At 36.3% G+C, this 16,056-nt stretch overlaps 1 protein-coding gene across 4 annotated transcripts in view; it reads right to left on the reverse strand.

Moving 5' to 3' along the window:
• Positions 1-16,056, reverse strand: part of CFAP20DC (CFAP20 domain containing) — an 85,448-nt gene that overhangs the window by 45,143 nt on the left and 24,249 nt on the right. For 3 of the 4 annotated variants that reach the window (XM_074878778.1, XM_074878779.1, XM_074878777.1), the window contains 5 exons: positions 14,129-14,285; positions 11,273-11,437; positions 4,666-4,802; positions 3,308-3,488; positions 2,612-2,758 (listed from right to left, as the gene is read on the reverse strand). In XM_074878778.1, coding sequence (XP_074734879.1) covers positions 2,612-2,758; positions 3,308-3,488; positions 4,666-4,802; positions 11,273-11,437; positions 14,129-14,285 — 787 coding nt within the window. Of the gene's footprint in view, positions 1-2,611; positions 2,759-3,307; positions 3,489-4,665; positions 4,803-11,272; positions 11,438-14,128; positions 14,286-16,056 lie in introns of those variants that run through there. The other variant, XM_074878780.1, reaches the window with a different exon arrangement.

A 16,056-nucleotide genomic window follows, 5' to 3' on the forward strand; every position in this document is an offset into this window, starting at 1 on the left:
CTTCTATTAGAAAGGTATTTGTTTTTAAAATGTGAATGAAAATGTGAAATAGTTTGGTAAGAAATGGGTAGAAGCGTTTTTGTTCTCTCATCTGATAGTGTCAGTGTACACTTCACTTCTGTAAATGATTGGTACAGTATTTTATGCAGATGTATATGTTGAATGGTGTAATTTTATTTACAATTATTAGGTTCCTCATTTTTTGTTATGTTTCTCATGTTTCTGCTTTTGAATTTCCCCCCTTCTCTGTGAACTTTTCCTCAAAGAATGCCTATCATTCTCTGAGGTCAAGTTTACCCCAGTCTGAAAGCAGTTCAGAACAGAGCATAGAAGAGGACTTTCCTTGAAGAGGCTGCTTATAGGAAGCTCTTCAACACAGCTGAATCTAGTACTACAGGATAAAGAAGCCATGAAGTCATCTACATACAGTTTTCATGTACTGAAAAGAAACTGAAATCTGGAAAATATGGAAAAAAAGTTTGGAGAATTACAAACCCACATCGTGTCTTTATCTACCTGTACACACAATTAAGACCATATAGAAACAGTTTTCATTCTCAGAAACAGTAAAACAGCAGGGTTTATAAATATTTTGTCTTTTCATATAATTTGTATTTACATAAAATAACAAGTATTGCTTAATTTTGATGAAATTCTAGCATTAGAGAAAAGCCCTGATGTTCTAGATGAAGAACAAGACAGACAGTGGTTCCTGCCTCAGAATCTTCAAAACTCAGGTAAATAGGAAGTAATTTAAAATTTCTACAGAAAGCTCTACTTGCTTTAGCATCTTGCATCTGGTTCAGTCAAATTATGAAACGCATAATAGCAGTTATGGATTACTGACATTGTCATAGTATATAATTGCTTCTAAACATCCCAAAGATTAAACAAAATGGAAATAACTTGCGATGTGAAGGAAAATTTCTTTTGTCAATTTTGAACAGATTTGAGTAGTCTCCCCAATTTACAAGTTGGTGGCTATGCCTTTTAATAGAAAGTAACACTACTTTTTCAGAGACAAGGGTTATTTTTCATAGAGACAAGGGCTATTTTTCCTACAATAATGTACTTTCCAGACACATGCAAAACAAGTTGATTGACATCATATGATCAAAAATATCCACACCTTTTGGCATATAGGTGTGAGAGAGAAAAAAACCCATAATCTGAGGTGTCTTTCTGTGAATAAGGAAAAAAAAAAGAAAATTCACCACTGAACTTTAAAAACAAAACCAAAAAAACCCGATACTACATGGGTACCATAATTAATATCCTAAACTCTCATCTGGGACAAGTAAAATTTCTCGTACATCTGTTGTTTGGAGACATTAGCATTAAATTTAATAGGGATTTAAGGAATAAATTATTTTTAGTTTTTTCCCTTTAAACATGAGAGCATGGCTTGATGTCCAACTGGAGAGCACTGACGAGTGGCGTTCTTCAGGGGTGGGTGTTGGGACTGACGCTGTTTAACATCTTTGTTGGAGAGGGGGATTGAGTTACACCCTCAGCAGGTTTCCCAATGACACCAAGTTGTGTGGTGCGGTTGACACGCTGGAGGGAAGGGATGTGCCATCCAGAGGGACCTGGACAGGCCGGAAAGGTGGGACTGTGTGAACCTCATGAGGTTCAACAAGGCCAAGGGCAAGGTCCTGCCCATGGGTTGGGGCAATCCCAAGCACAAAGACAGTCTGGACCATGAGTGGATTGAGAGCAGCCCCAAGGAGAAGGACTTGGGGGTATTAGTGGATGGAAAACTGACCATGAGCCAGCAATGTGTGCTTGCAGCCCAGAAGGCCAACCGTGTCCTGGGCCGCATCCAGAGCAGTGTGGCCAGCAGGGTGAGGGGGGGGGGATTCTCCCCCTCTGCTCCGCTCTCGGGAGACCCCCCTGCAGTGCTGGGTCCAGCTCTGGGGGCACCAACATCAGAAGGACACAGACATGCCCGAGCGGGTGTAGAAGAGGCCATGAGGATGATCAGGGGGCTGGAGCACCTCCCCTGTGAGGACAGGCTGAGAGAGTTGGGGGGGTTCAGCTGGAGAAGAGAAGGCTCTGGGGAGACCTTAGAGGGGCCTCCCAGGACTTAAAGGGGCTACAGGAAAGGGAGGAGGGACTCTTGATCAGGGGGTGTAGGGATAGGACAAGGAGTAACAGTTTTAAACTGAAAGAGAGTAGATTTAGATTAGATATAAGGAAGAAATTCCTTACTGTGAGGGTGGTGAGGCCCTGGCACAGGTTGCCCAGAGAAGCTGTGGCTGCCCCCTCCCTGGAAGGGTTCAAGGCCAGGTTGGACGGGGCTTTGGGCAACCTGGGCTAGTGGAAGGTGTCCCTGCCCATGGCAGGGGGGGTGGGACTAGATGATCTTTAAGGTCCCTTCCAACCCAAACCATTCTGTGATTCTATGAATTTTTCTTTTTTTATTGATTCACTGTTCTGTTACTCTGTTTAATGCTGCAAATGTTTATCAATGCTCAAAAGCAATTCTGTTGCAGGATGCTTCCATAATCCCCCACAACAAAGACTGCTTCCCGGTCCTTTGAAATTTACAACAGATAATCTACCATGCCACACAACTGAGATGTAAAATAACATAAAATGATCACCATACCACTGGTTATCTCCCATGTGTTTTTGGCTGCATTTTTTAGAGATAATCTTCTATGACTGTTCTTGTCTGCTGATGGTCCTTTTGGTGAGGAAAATTGAAAATCTGCTCTTTCACTCTCAGAGGTTTTCTTAGTCAGATTTGCAGGGTCTGAAATACAACACAGAAGCTTATGAAATGCCTGTGAACAGTCATATTGTGTGCTTTTCTTACTTGAGGCATGGAGAAACAGCATACGGAGCGTTGTCCTGGCATACAAACATCTTCCAAACAGCATGGGAATCTTGTAGGTCAGCAGGAATATGACAGTCACAAGAAAGTAAAAATTTAACACTAGGTATGGAAGAAGGGTAAACTACAGAAGTTATAAAACAGAGGCTTGCAAAAGTCTGCAAAATAATAAAGAACCACTACTGTAGTCCAGTTATATACACAGTATGAGAAAAAGCAGAATATGTGTATAACCTGTGGCTACTGCCAGCAGGTGGTGACTCCTGGCTCAAACACTGCAATATGAATACCTGCAGAGAGAATGAGCATTTATTCAAGCTCTTACAGGAGAATAAGCCATGATTTAATATAAATGCCTTTAGTAATTAACAAGGAAGATAAAGGATTAGAAAAACAGAGAATTAAGTCTTACATTCTGAAGTCAGAATCATGTAAAAATTTTGGCAGTTCTTTTCTTTATGCTCTTACCATTTTGACATACAGCTTTAGTTGTCTGGTGAGTATTCCTTTTGCCTCCTTGATCTAAAGAATCATTGCATGGTGAGAATGACAGCTCCAATCTCTCAATGTCTTGCACGGATTCAGTTCCCTTTCCTGAACTTTGAAGTTGGCATGATCTATTACTTTTCCTACGCCAGGTCTTTGTTACCTTGAAAGACATGATTTTCTTAATGAAAGACAAAAATGTAACAGCTTTCAAAATACTCAAAGGTGAACACACATTTTGAATTAAGCTTATTTTTCAAATAAATGTTTCCAAATATTTTTTTAAAAATATTATCTTTTCAGGAAACTTTTTGGTAGGTACAGTTGTGGTATCTTCAATCTTTAGCAACAGGCAGGGCTTTTTTCACTGAGTGAAAGGAAAACAAGGCAAAGAAAATGAAAAAAATTCGTTATCTGGATAAAAACACAGTGAAACTTGTGGCTATTCTAGACCTCAGGAGTCATTTCTTCTTTGGAGAAAGAAATTTCATTTTATATCTTAGCTTTCAATTGACTTCCCACAGAAGAATCTACTTCCTTTGGCTGGATCCTTTATTCATGATGTTAAGCTGGGAACTGTAGTCCCTACCAGATTCCTAAAACCTGCATTTTATTTGCCAGCAGAGTGAGACCTGTTGTTTTCCCTGGCATTGTTATTGATAGCATCACATAAGCTACTTTATGGCTGACTATCATCCACTTAGAGCATACCAAAATACATGATTTCTGCTCTGCATCATAGCTGTCATCATAAGGGAAAATATTTACACACACACAAATTTCAGCAGTCTAGAACAAAAAATTCAGAAAAATAAGAATGGTAAGAAAACAAAGAGTAATTTCAGTAGGAAGAGACCTCTGTAGGCCTAATGCTGAAATCAGATCAGCCTATTCCAGTCAAGTTTTGTGATCTTTGAAAGTTCTGAAATTCCAGAGTCTCCCTGTGACCTTGTTCCAGTACTGAACCACTTCATTGTTATACTGTCAGAGCTTCCCTGTAATTTGGGCCTGCTGCCTCTGGTCCTTTCACTGCACCTCTTAGAAGAATCTGGGCTCTACAACCCTGCATTAGTTGAAAATAGCAACTAGATTCTCCCTTAGCCTTCTCTTCTGTGGGCTGAACAAATCCATGTCATGTGCTGTAGCCACCCAAGCATTTAACTTGCCCTCCACTGGATGTTACCCTGGGGATCCACGACCAAACACAGTACTCCAGACACAGCACTCCAGACACAGCCTCACATCAGTTCTGAAAAAAACCTTTAGTGTGACACTTCTGCTTGTCAATCTCTGCTTTTGTAGAAGTGCCAGCAGTTTTGTTGTAATTTAAGCCTTCTTACCTCTCCAGATACCTTTGTACTGACTCTTCTGTTTGAAGATGGAGGTGGCCCAAGGATCTTTGATCCAAAAGCAATATGTGATACATCCTGAGTTTTACCGCTGCGTATATTGCCTTGTCCTCTATTAATCAAGCTACCTAAATTAAGCAAAATAATAGGTTAAAAAAATACAGTACTTACAAAGAATAAATATTAATACTTTTTTTCAAATCAACTGAAATAAAAGAATTATAAATATGAAACATACATAAAAATTATGTTCCTTATGTTCAATCCCTAGAAATACATAGGAATAGCAAATGCACATTTTATATAAGTGTCAACATACAATCAAGAAACTTTTGGTCTATTATATAGATGTATTTCTAATCTCCTTGCTTTAAAGATTTATTTAAAAAGGGGCTATTTATAAGCACAAAAAAAATTGGTTTGCATGATTTCTTTAGAACTTCAATGAAAACCTAAAGTCTGACAGGAAGAAAAAACAACTCTAATTAATAAATAACAGAATAAATAAATAATAACACAAGAAAACTGAGGCAAGACTGTTCAGGTATCATTCACAGCCCAGAGGAGAACTATTTACGTGTAGCTTGCTTTTTGAAATTACTGAATCTACTGTATTACCAGGGCTGAGCCTAATATTGTAAACACACTCTATTCCTGTTAAAATACTCTACGCCTTCCATTATTTATTTTTTACTGTTTAAAAAGTAGATATATTTTTATAATTCTTTTCAAGCATAGAAAATGCCAGTCAGTCTGCAAGACAAACAAAAAGTAAACACAGAATGCAGGTGAATCTGCTGAAAAAAAATTAAAAGGGAAAGACAGTAAACCAGTTACATATTAATTTTATCACCAGGGACGTATTAATTTTATCACCATGGTTGCAGAACTGCATGTAATATCTATTTTCCTCTTTTTTAATTCTCCAGGACTGTCAGTGAATTCTCCTTTCCAGAGCTGATAAAAAAGGGTATCTTCACATGAATTAATAGTTAAAATTTACAATGCCTGAAGATTTTTTTCTTGCTACAACTTCAGTGTCAAATTGCTATCTCACTTTAGAGATCTGATACCTTCATAAAGCAATAAAATAGAAACAAAACATTTTGTCGATTCTCCTAAGTATTTTTTATAGAATTATTTAAACTTATTTCTAGATCAGCTTTATTTCCAGTGTCTTCAAGGAAATGAAAAAAAAAAGATCATGCATTAGCCACCAAATATCATTATTTACTGTACTAATAAGAACAAAAGAAGCCACTTCCTGCCATTACCTTCTTCCCTTTTTCCTGATGTGACATTTGTTTGCTAACAGCTGCCATTTCACAAGATTAGATGACCTGTCTTGGTTTAACATCAATTTCTTTAATTTGCTGACTACCTTGGGATGTTGTTAGCTCCAATTATAAAAGCTGATTTGCATGAAAATCTCTCTTTATGAACACATTAATTGACTGCAATTAATTACCTACATCTACACATAACAGTATGCTGATGGCATAATGAAATAGTATGTGTAATTAAAAGTGGATGATACTAAAAATAATTTGGGCTTTTGATTATCAAGTAAACGAAAAGTTTAGTGGATAAAAAGAACATTTTCCAATTAAGAGGTACTTAAACACAGCAAAGCTTCCATTTTCAAGAAGTCCAGCTTCTGAAGTTTGTAAAGCATGTCTGCAAGAGCACATGCTATGTTCATAAAATGGGATTAAAAATAAAGATTAAACCTTAAACTGAAGACATTTCATTTTCATGCAGGTCAGGGATGTTGTCATTAATTATTTTACTATATATACCTACAGGTTATATATCTTTCTAGTCTGGAATAAAACTTGAGCCTTGTTTTAAATGAACATTCATTTTCTGTTTAGATATATCATTCACACGATTGTACTCAAATATTTAAGTTTTACAGTCCCTTGTATTCTGATAATTCAGCCAAGTATTGATTTTTGAATACAATCACTGAGAAACTGAATCCCAAAGTTTCCTCTGCTATTTCAAAAGCAAACTTATCATCAAACTTCACAACAGAACTTCGACTTGACTACTTGGGGCAATAATACTCTAAAAATATTATTTGCCCTTTAATATTACAAAAATGGTACTTGCATGTAAAAAAAGCTACGTGTAGTTTAAATAAGTAAATGTATGAAGGGTCTTACTCTAAGCAAAAATTTAAAACCCCTCATATTCATTTCAGCTGCTCTAGGACAAAGACTGCCTTTACTAATGAGGTATATCAAGACAGCAAAAGTTAACAACTTGAAAAAACATCAGCATGGTAGTTTAGTGTGGATGATAAAATCTTTGAGTTGCTTTTTTCATATTCCCATAAAAGCAGAAGAAAAGAAGTTTAAAAAGTATTTACTTAAACCTTTCATATTATGAAGGTTGTTCTCAAAGAAATACTTCTTTCAAAGTTTATTTTTCTTTAGAGTTTCATGATATGCTACACCTTAAATACTATTGTTCACTGTAATAGTCTTGTCTTTTATAGTACTAAACTTCACCAGTAGTTATCATTCCCTGTAATTTATCTTATTCTTTTGGTCAATACTTTGCACATGTATTTCCAGAGCATTTTAACAAAAATTGTGGAAATGATTATTCACTGAATCCAAACACTAAAGATGAGAATCCTTAAGACTGAGAAAGTACTAAAAACAGTGGAATAAAAATGTATCTTCATTACCTACAGCACCACTTCTAACATTCCCTACACTGATGAAGATGTGCTGGAAATGGATTCTTTATCTAATTTGCTTGTTCAGACCCACTTCTAAGCTACTTCAGACCTACTTCCTTCTCAAAAGATGTTCTCCTACCCTGTTTTAGTATGATGAATCAATGACTCATAAAGGAGGTACAGAGTAAGGGGAAAATGGAAAACTTCAGTAAGACATTGCTATTATTATGTGGACCAAATTAAAGGCTTAGTCTTGTGTCTTGTACAGAAGCAAATAATAACATGAGAGTAGATGAAAGAGGGTGCCTATAAAGAGAGATTTCACCTGTGTATTTTTCTGTGCTTTAGCAGTAAGATGTTTATGTACTTCTCAAGTTTAAGCTGAAAATAAAAATCGATTCAACATTTTAAAAGGGGCAAATTTATCAGTTCTCTATGAAGGACATGAATCAGAGCATACAAAATATTCTCATTTTAAAATCCTCTTTTTTTAAAAGAAAATCCCCCCTTTTTAAGAAGTGCTTGCACATATTCGCACATATTCCAGGATATGTACTGTTGCACATGTATCTAGAGAATAATTTTTTTTGAATAAAAAATAGGGTACAGATTAGTTATGTGTAACTGGATTTACACAAACAGTAATAATCCAAGAATGAGGAAATTATATTTTTGTTATGTTTAGAATTCTAACAATGATACATACTACTAGTGAAAAATATGGGTTTTATCTACATTGATTTATTTCCTCATTGGAAATACAGCTGATGTCTTCAAAACTCAACAACTGACTTAAAAAACCTGATTTTGTTCAACCACAAAAAAATCTGTCAATAGCTGAAAATTTTATTTCATTCTTTACATAGTTAGCATATGACCACTACTGTTTATGGATAATTTTACAACTATAGAGTTCCATTAATGAACACAATCTATGTCTGTTATTCTATTGCTGTTATTAATGATGATCTATTTAATTACAAAATTGTTTTCATATAATCATAGAATGGTTTGGGTTGGAAGGGATGTTAAACATCATCTAGTCCCAACCCCCTGCCACGGGCAGGGACACCTTCCACTAGACCAGGTTGCTCAAAGCCCCGTCCAACTTGGCCTTGAACCCTTCCAGGACGGGGGCAGCCACAGCTTCTCTGGGCAACCTGTGCCAGAGCCTCACCACCCTCACAGGGAAGAATTTCTTCCTTATGTCTAATCTAAATCTACCCTCCAACAGTTTAAAACCGTTATCCCTTGTCCTATCCCTACACCCCTGATCAAGAGACCCTCCCCCCTTTCCTGTAGCCCCTTTAAGTCCTGGGAGGCCGCTCTAAGGTCTCCCCAGAGCCTTCTCTTCTCCAGCTGAACCCCCCCAACTCTCTCAGCCTGTCCTCACAGGGGAGGTGCTCCAGACCCCTGGTCATCTTTGTGGCCTCCTCTGGCCCTGCTCAAGCAGGTCCGTGTCCTTCTGATGTTGGTGCCCCCAGAGCTGGACCCAGCACTGCAGGGGGGTCTCCCGAGAGCGGAGCAGAGAGGGAGAATCCCCTCCCTCGCCCTGCTGGCCACACTGCTCTGGATGCAGCCCAGGACACAGTTGGCTTTCTGGGCTGCGAGCGCATGTTGCTGGCTCATGGTCAGTTTTCCATCCACTGGTATCCCCAAGTCCTTCTCTGCAGGGCTGCCCTCAATCCACTCATTGGTCAGCCAGTTTTAAAGAGATATTATTTTGAATCAAAACATTAAGGACTATAAAGACATTTGCCTTAGTAAAATTTTACTACTGACTTTACTGCAGGTAGAAAGCAATACACAGTTTTAAAACAAAATAATAGCTTTAGTAAAAAGCAGCCAATTGTCTGACCCAAGCCTATTTAAAGCAATTTCACATTCAAATCTTGGCATTTGCTTCTACAGTTCAGTTTCTACTAATTCTTGGTTTACAAATGTCATGTGGACAGACATGCCAATTTAAATATAAAAACACAGGATGTGCTATTCTAGGACAGGCCAATAATCCGTCTAACATCCAGTTTCAAACAATGGCTAAAACCAAACGCTTCAGAAATGGCACAAGATAATTTCAGTAGGGATTTATGAAATAATCTGCCTTCAACCCTGTTCTTAGAGTAAGGTTGGAAAAACCTAGAAGTACAAGATAAAATTTTCCCTTCAGATTTTTACTGGTGCTAAATACAATGGCATGGACATTACTCTTACCCATATAAATGGCCAACTGGTTTTGGAATCATACAAATTTCTTTACTTCACCAGCTTGTTGTAGCAGTGCATTCCATATTTCAATCATATTCTGTGTAACATGTTATTTTCTTCTATCAGTTTTTAATTTTCAACTGCATCATCACATCAAATGATGTCTTGTTTTTGTGCCATGAAAAAGCAGCTTTTATTGAACTTTCTTTGTATCAATAGTTACTTTATAAACTCCTTTAAGTCAATTTTTAATGTTTTCAGCATATCTTAATGTAAGAGTTTTTCATTCAAGCTGCTTCTCTCTGAATCACTTCTCTGTTAAATCTTTTCTGAGATGGTTTAACTGATAATGGATAAAGTATTTCAGATAATAATGCAAAACTGATTTATTAAAGGTTTGATACCTTTTCCATTTCATATGAATTTGAACTTCCTGCTACCCAGCATCTTAGCCTTTTAAAAATGTAGCTACATATTAATCTGAGAGTTGTACTAAGCTCTACCTATGGTGATGATAACCTTCCCTCCTTGAGTCATTTAATTTTGACACTTTAAAGCTTAACTGTAGTTCACATTTCTCCCCAATGTACAATCCTTTGCATTTATCAAAGCTAGATTTACGTGGTATCATGATAGACATTTACCCAGTACAGTGGTCCTGAGCTCATAATTTTTCAACACAGTGTCCACAAGAAATAAAACCAGTAAACTGAAATTTTGTTTAGCAGAATATGACATTTCCTGCATGTTACCTGCTCTGTAGTGTTTTTCATTAAAAAGTACCCAGTGGATTGCCCATTTTACAAGTTTAAAACTCTCTGAAGTCCCACTCTTTATTAACCTAGATTCTGTATCACATGAAAATTTTGCTCCCACATTATTCAATTCTCTCTTGAGATTATTCGTAACTATATTAAACAATACAGAGCCTAGAACAAAAAAATTGAGGCCTCTTTGCTGCTAGCCTTCAGCTGTAACTGTATGGACCACTCAGTGGATAAGGAATTGGCTGGATGGTTGCACTCAAAGTGTTGTGGTCAAGGGCTCAATGTCCAAGTGGAGAGCAGTGACGAGTGGTGTCCTCAGGGGTGGCTGTTGGGACTGGCGCTGTTTAACATCTTTGTTGCAGACACAGACAGTGGGATTGAGGCACCCTCAGCAAGTTAAGCAATGACACCGAGCTGTGTGGTGCAGTCAACAGGCTGGAGAGAAGGGATGTGCCATCCAGAGGGACCTGGACAGGCCGGAAAGGTGGGACTGTGTGAACCTCATGAAGTTCAACAAGGCCAAGGGCAAGGTCCTGCCCATGGGTTGGGGCAATCCCAAGCACAAGCACAGGCTGGGCGAGGAGTGGATTGAGAGCAGCCCCAAGGAGAAGGACTTGGGGGTGTTAGTGGATGGAAAACTGACCATGAGCCAGCAATGTGTGCTCGCAGCCCAGAAAGCCAACAGAAAAGACATGCCTCAAATATTGTTATTATAAATCCCATGTTTGAATTAGAATTGTTCAGGCTGCACATAGATCTCAAACTATAGAACAGACATGTGTATGTGCTCATGATATTACAGTTATAGAAGAGTTGTCATGTTTTATTTTCAAGACACTGGAACTCTTAACATGCACTTTGACAACCCCCCCCATTATTTGTATGTATACTATATCAATCATATTCACAATATTTTAATACAACAGAGTACCTGTTTCTTGCTCTGTTACTGGATATCTCCTGCATTTTAACTCTGGCTTGTGAATTTTAGTCAGGTTCAGCAATTGTGTAACTTGTGGCACATCTGTATTTAGCTGGCAGGCTCGAGGAATAACATCTGTGGGCTCATGTGGCATAAATGGAAGAACACACATATCTAAAATTAAAAAACGTGGGTTTTACTTCACTCTGATGACAAAACAGAATTAAATTTGATTTACATTATTTGTTAGATTACATATATTTTAGTTCATATGGTTATAACAATTTAATAATTATAGTAATTTGAAAAATTTGCTGCATTTTTAATTTTTAAGACAATAAGCATGTCCATTTTAAAATTATATTGTGCATTTTTTCAGGCCAAAATATTTGAATACATTTAAACTAAGAAAGATGCACCAATGGCTGGAATGACCATAGTAAATGAACCTCTTTGATTTGGCAAGTGAATAAGCAAAACAGAGTCACAAAATATATTTTGTTAACTTTATTCTAACTTAGTTTTAATTCTAATATTGATATACTGATTTTCAGACAAAATGAACATCTGAAAATGGTACTGATGTCAGTGGGACTGAAGTAGCAAATAGAGTCCCATATATGCAAATAAAGAATCTGACAAGCCTTAATTCCAAACTTTGGACACCATTACACTTTCATGATAAACTAAAAAGCTGTCAAGCTATCTATTCTTGTGACACCAGGCACTAGTAGAATGTGATCTGATTGTCTCTGCTTTCCCTTTGATATCCAATACAGACTGAGTTTATGAAAGTTATTCTTTATGAAGAAAGGTACCCAGAGTCAGAACCATTCCTGATGTTCTCATGCAAATTCATTCCAAATTTTATAAGACTTGAATATAGTGAGCTAATGAATATTAGCCTCTTTTCCAAGGATAAGAGGAAAATATAACCCCAAAACCAAACATGAATAATGGATCAAGTATTGAGATCCTAATAGAAAAATTCAAGTGTCCCATGTCATATTTCAGTAGTAGACATATTTTTTCAACCATTTATTTACTGCTGTAAGATGGTAAAATTAGTGATAAAAACCCCATATATAACCTTGAGATTACTATGGAAACCAGAAACTAGGTATATATCAAGCCTGTATGCCTCAATATCATAGGGCAGAGAAGATAAATTATTTCCTCTTCTATCTCAATGATCTCATACAGAAATAATTTCTTAGTATATATGGTTTAGCCTTTCCACTTGCTATCATTTTAAGAATGCAAAACGTATGGTATACGAGCTACTAAGAAAGAATAACCCACACATTGCACCTTGAAATAACTACTTCTGCCACCAAGGAGGTTTAAGCAAAGAACTTGACCCTCATTACAAGTTGCAATATTATTGCATCCACTGGAGCTCAACTAACTGGTCCAATCATCTGAGAGGAAAAAAACTTTATCAAATCACGATTGTTAACTGAAAGTTAATTAATACTAACAAAAAACTACTATTGTTTTTCTGTAATTCGGTATGAAGTATAGAGTTGTTTTAATACAGCCAAACCCTGAGCTGTAACATAATTTTAAGACTTGCCTAGTCTTAAGGAAAGGAAATTTCCTTAAGATAAGGAAATTCATAAGCATACAGAAAATACTAATGCCCACCAGCTGTGCAATAATCATAGAATTGATAATCCAGTAATTAAAAGTGCAATATTTTACCATGCATACAGTTTATTGAAGCTGTCTACTCATTATGTTAACTACATTTTTGAATTTTGGAACTCATTTAGAACATTTACACACATTTCAAAACCTGTTTAGAATGGAAGAGAGAAAACAATGCACCAACAGAGTTAAATTAAATTATAACCAGTGAGGCCTCTAACTGCAGTTTCTGCTGAGAATTTACCAGATTCTCTCTGTAGTCATTTTTTGAATTATTTTTTCCAACCTCACCAATAAAAAAAAGAGGAGTAATCACAATGATCCCATACTCTCCCTTACTGGTTTAGGTTTTCCAAACGGAAGATACATTTTGTTCATTTTGTTACACTTACAATACTGCTAACTATCCCTCCTTCAGAGACCAGAACTCTTTTTTCATGTGTGTTCTTTAAAAGCCACAAAACAAGAATCTGAATGAATTGAAGCTGAACTACAACTAGGGTTCCTCTAAAATAAGAACATGCTAGCCATGCTTTTTCAATTCCTCCTCTATTACTGCAAATATCAGTGAGGAATGAAGTTCTCTCCCTTGGAAAATAATGATTGAGGATTATGATGCTAGTTGGGAGACTGGTAAACTTTTGACCAATATCCTCTATTACATCTATAATCTCTCATTTTCCAGCTCACCACCAGTATTACTTTCCCAGTGAACACATTAGAATAAATGGACTTAAGATCAGAGAGGTGTTTATGATAGTTTCATAGCTCTGTTTCATATAATACTGTTTTGTAACAGTTTTGTCTTGAATTATTTAAATAAGAAATCTTTCATCAGCTGTTAATGTCAAAAATTAAGGAAACAAACAGCAAATGTTGCTAAGTTTTTCTCTTTCCTTTCAGACATTCTCTTCTTGACCAAAATCTGATTTCTATCAGCATAAGATACTCTGATTAAAACAAGCTCTCCACCTGATAAATCTTGCCAGAATTTCTTCAGTAAAATACTTCTAAGGAAGTCAATGTTTAAAACAGAGGAGTAACACATATATTTAGTCACCTAAAGCCCAAAACGAACAGATTTAATATGCTGTACTACTACTTTAATTTTCATGAAATCATGCAATCTCTCAAATTGCCAATCTGATGACTAAGAAGCTTTTGATTTTATAATATGAAAGTTATGATTAAGACTATATAGTAATTATAACACACCATCTTCCTCAGCTGTATCTTGAGGCTTGGATTTTAAAGTGAAGATCTTTCTCAGTTTACAGTTAGCCGAAATAATAATTCCATCCAAAGACTGGAAGACAGCTCCTCTGAATATTTCACTGGTGAATGCTACCAAGTCAATACACATATTGCACCACTAGAAAAGAGAAACAATACTCGTTAATAAAACTCAAACCACTAATCATTGCAGAAGAGTATTAGTGTATATTTTATAAATGAAGTCTCTGTGGAGTATTAGTTTCTCACAGGCCGTGATTCATAATGCATAACATTTTCATATTAAAAAAGATATTGACATATTTGCACTTACAACAACTATTTATACAAACAAATCAGTACACATGACCTAGGGACTGCTAGCCCAAGTGAGCTCTGTTACCTAGCATATCCCCAATACATTTTGCAGCTAACTTGTAAGAAAGTACATTTTTTGAAGGCTTTCTGGGGAAAAAAGTTGTTATTCAATATTACTTCATAAGTTAAATTTACTGCAGCTTAAGCGCTCCAAAGGCTTAGTTGGAGATTCTTTGATGATTTCTTTCTGAGATTCATAAGAAAAAGACCTCTCCAAAGCTGGCATCCCTTTCCCACTGAAGACTGTCAGGCAAATTTCTAGTATGGACAAGACCCCAGTTTATCATAACAACTCAAAACTACTTCTTGTTTATAATAAATGTTATCCATTCCTGATAACTCCTTTCCAAAAGACAAATCAGATAATGATGACTACCTAGGTTCCTAAATATCCTACTTAAATACATGTTTTAATTCTCATTAGATGATTGTTCCATTTGTTTCAGGGAACACTGTTAGAACACTAACATCAATGTGCTACACTGTCCTGCACTATTCCAGCAGCTCTTTAAATTCTCTCAGTTTCAAGTTTTTCCAACTTAATTCAACAATTGTATATTGCTGGTTTTTATAATACAGAAATGAGCAGTTACAGGTATCTATTTTGCATGTGAACCATATTACAGTTCCATTACCCTCCTAGAAAAAAAAGAAGTTTCATATAAAACAAGTAATACCAAAAGCAGAAGAACTAACAAAATAAGTTTTTTTGTGGCTTTATGTTTTCCGTTTAGACCCTCTGATGTTTAAACACACGTACGCTCATAGTTGTGGTGTTCCTAACAATTAGTCTCCTCATCAATTCTGGCATTTAGTGAGGGATGAGCTGATACTAACACATCTTCTATAACCAGGAAATAAACAGAGAGGGCCTTGAAGAGAAATGGAACCATTTCAATGAAATTTGCAGAACTGTAATATATTTGATATAATTACTCATGTGTAAAATTTAGCTGACCAATGGATTGAAGTTTTCTTAAGGGAGAAGAATACTAAGACATAATGACTGTACACGCCTCATTTCCTTCTAAAGCTGAGGTAAAAGTACTAGTTCTAAGTGCCAAATAGCAAATATTTTTTGAGAAAAAATGTAGGTGCATACATTACTATTCAGCTTCTAAGTCTGAAATTTTGGAAGGAAAGGAATACTTGTTTTGAAGACACCAAGCAATGGAAAGGAAAACACAGTATTTAATTATAACTGGTATTTCTATTGCTGAGGTTGAAAAATAGCATCATTTGTAAGAATACAACACAGGAAGCTAGCATATGAAAATGTAAACTATGTTCTACTGATGGAACAAACAACATATTATATCCTTGTTCACAGCCAATCATACTGATAATAATGATCAGCTTGTATATAGAGTAAGTTAAACTATCAGAGCCATGTAAGCAATTTAATCACTGAAAGCAGCACACTCTCTTCTTTTAAGTAAAAGCAACAATAAAAAGGCAGACAACCATTTAAAAGATGACAGACAGGTATTCAGATATACTGAGAAATACAGACCTACTCTTTAAGGTTGGTAAAGTGTCAAGGTTATTAAAAT

This window comes from Strix uralensis, chromosome 10 (assembly GCF_047716275.1).
Source record: "Strix uralensis isolate ZFMK-TIS-50842 chromosome 10, bStrUra1, whole genome shotgun sequence".
NCBI lineage: Eukaryota > Metazoa > Chordata > Aves > Strigiformes > Strigidae > Strix > Strix uralensis.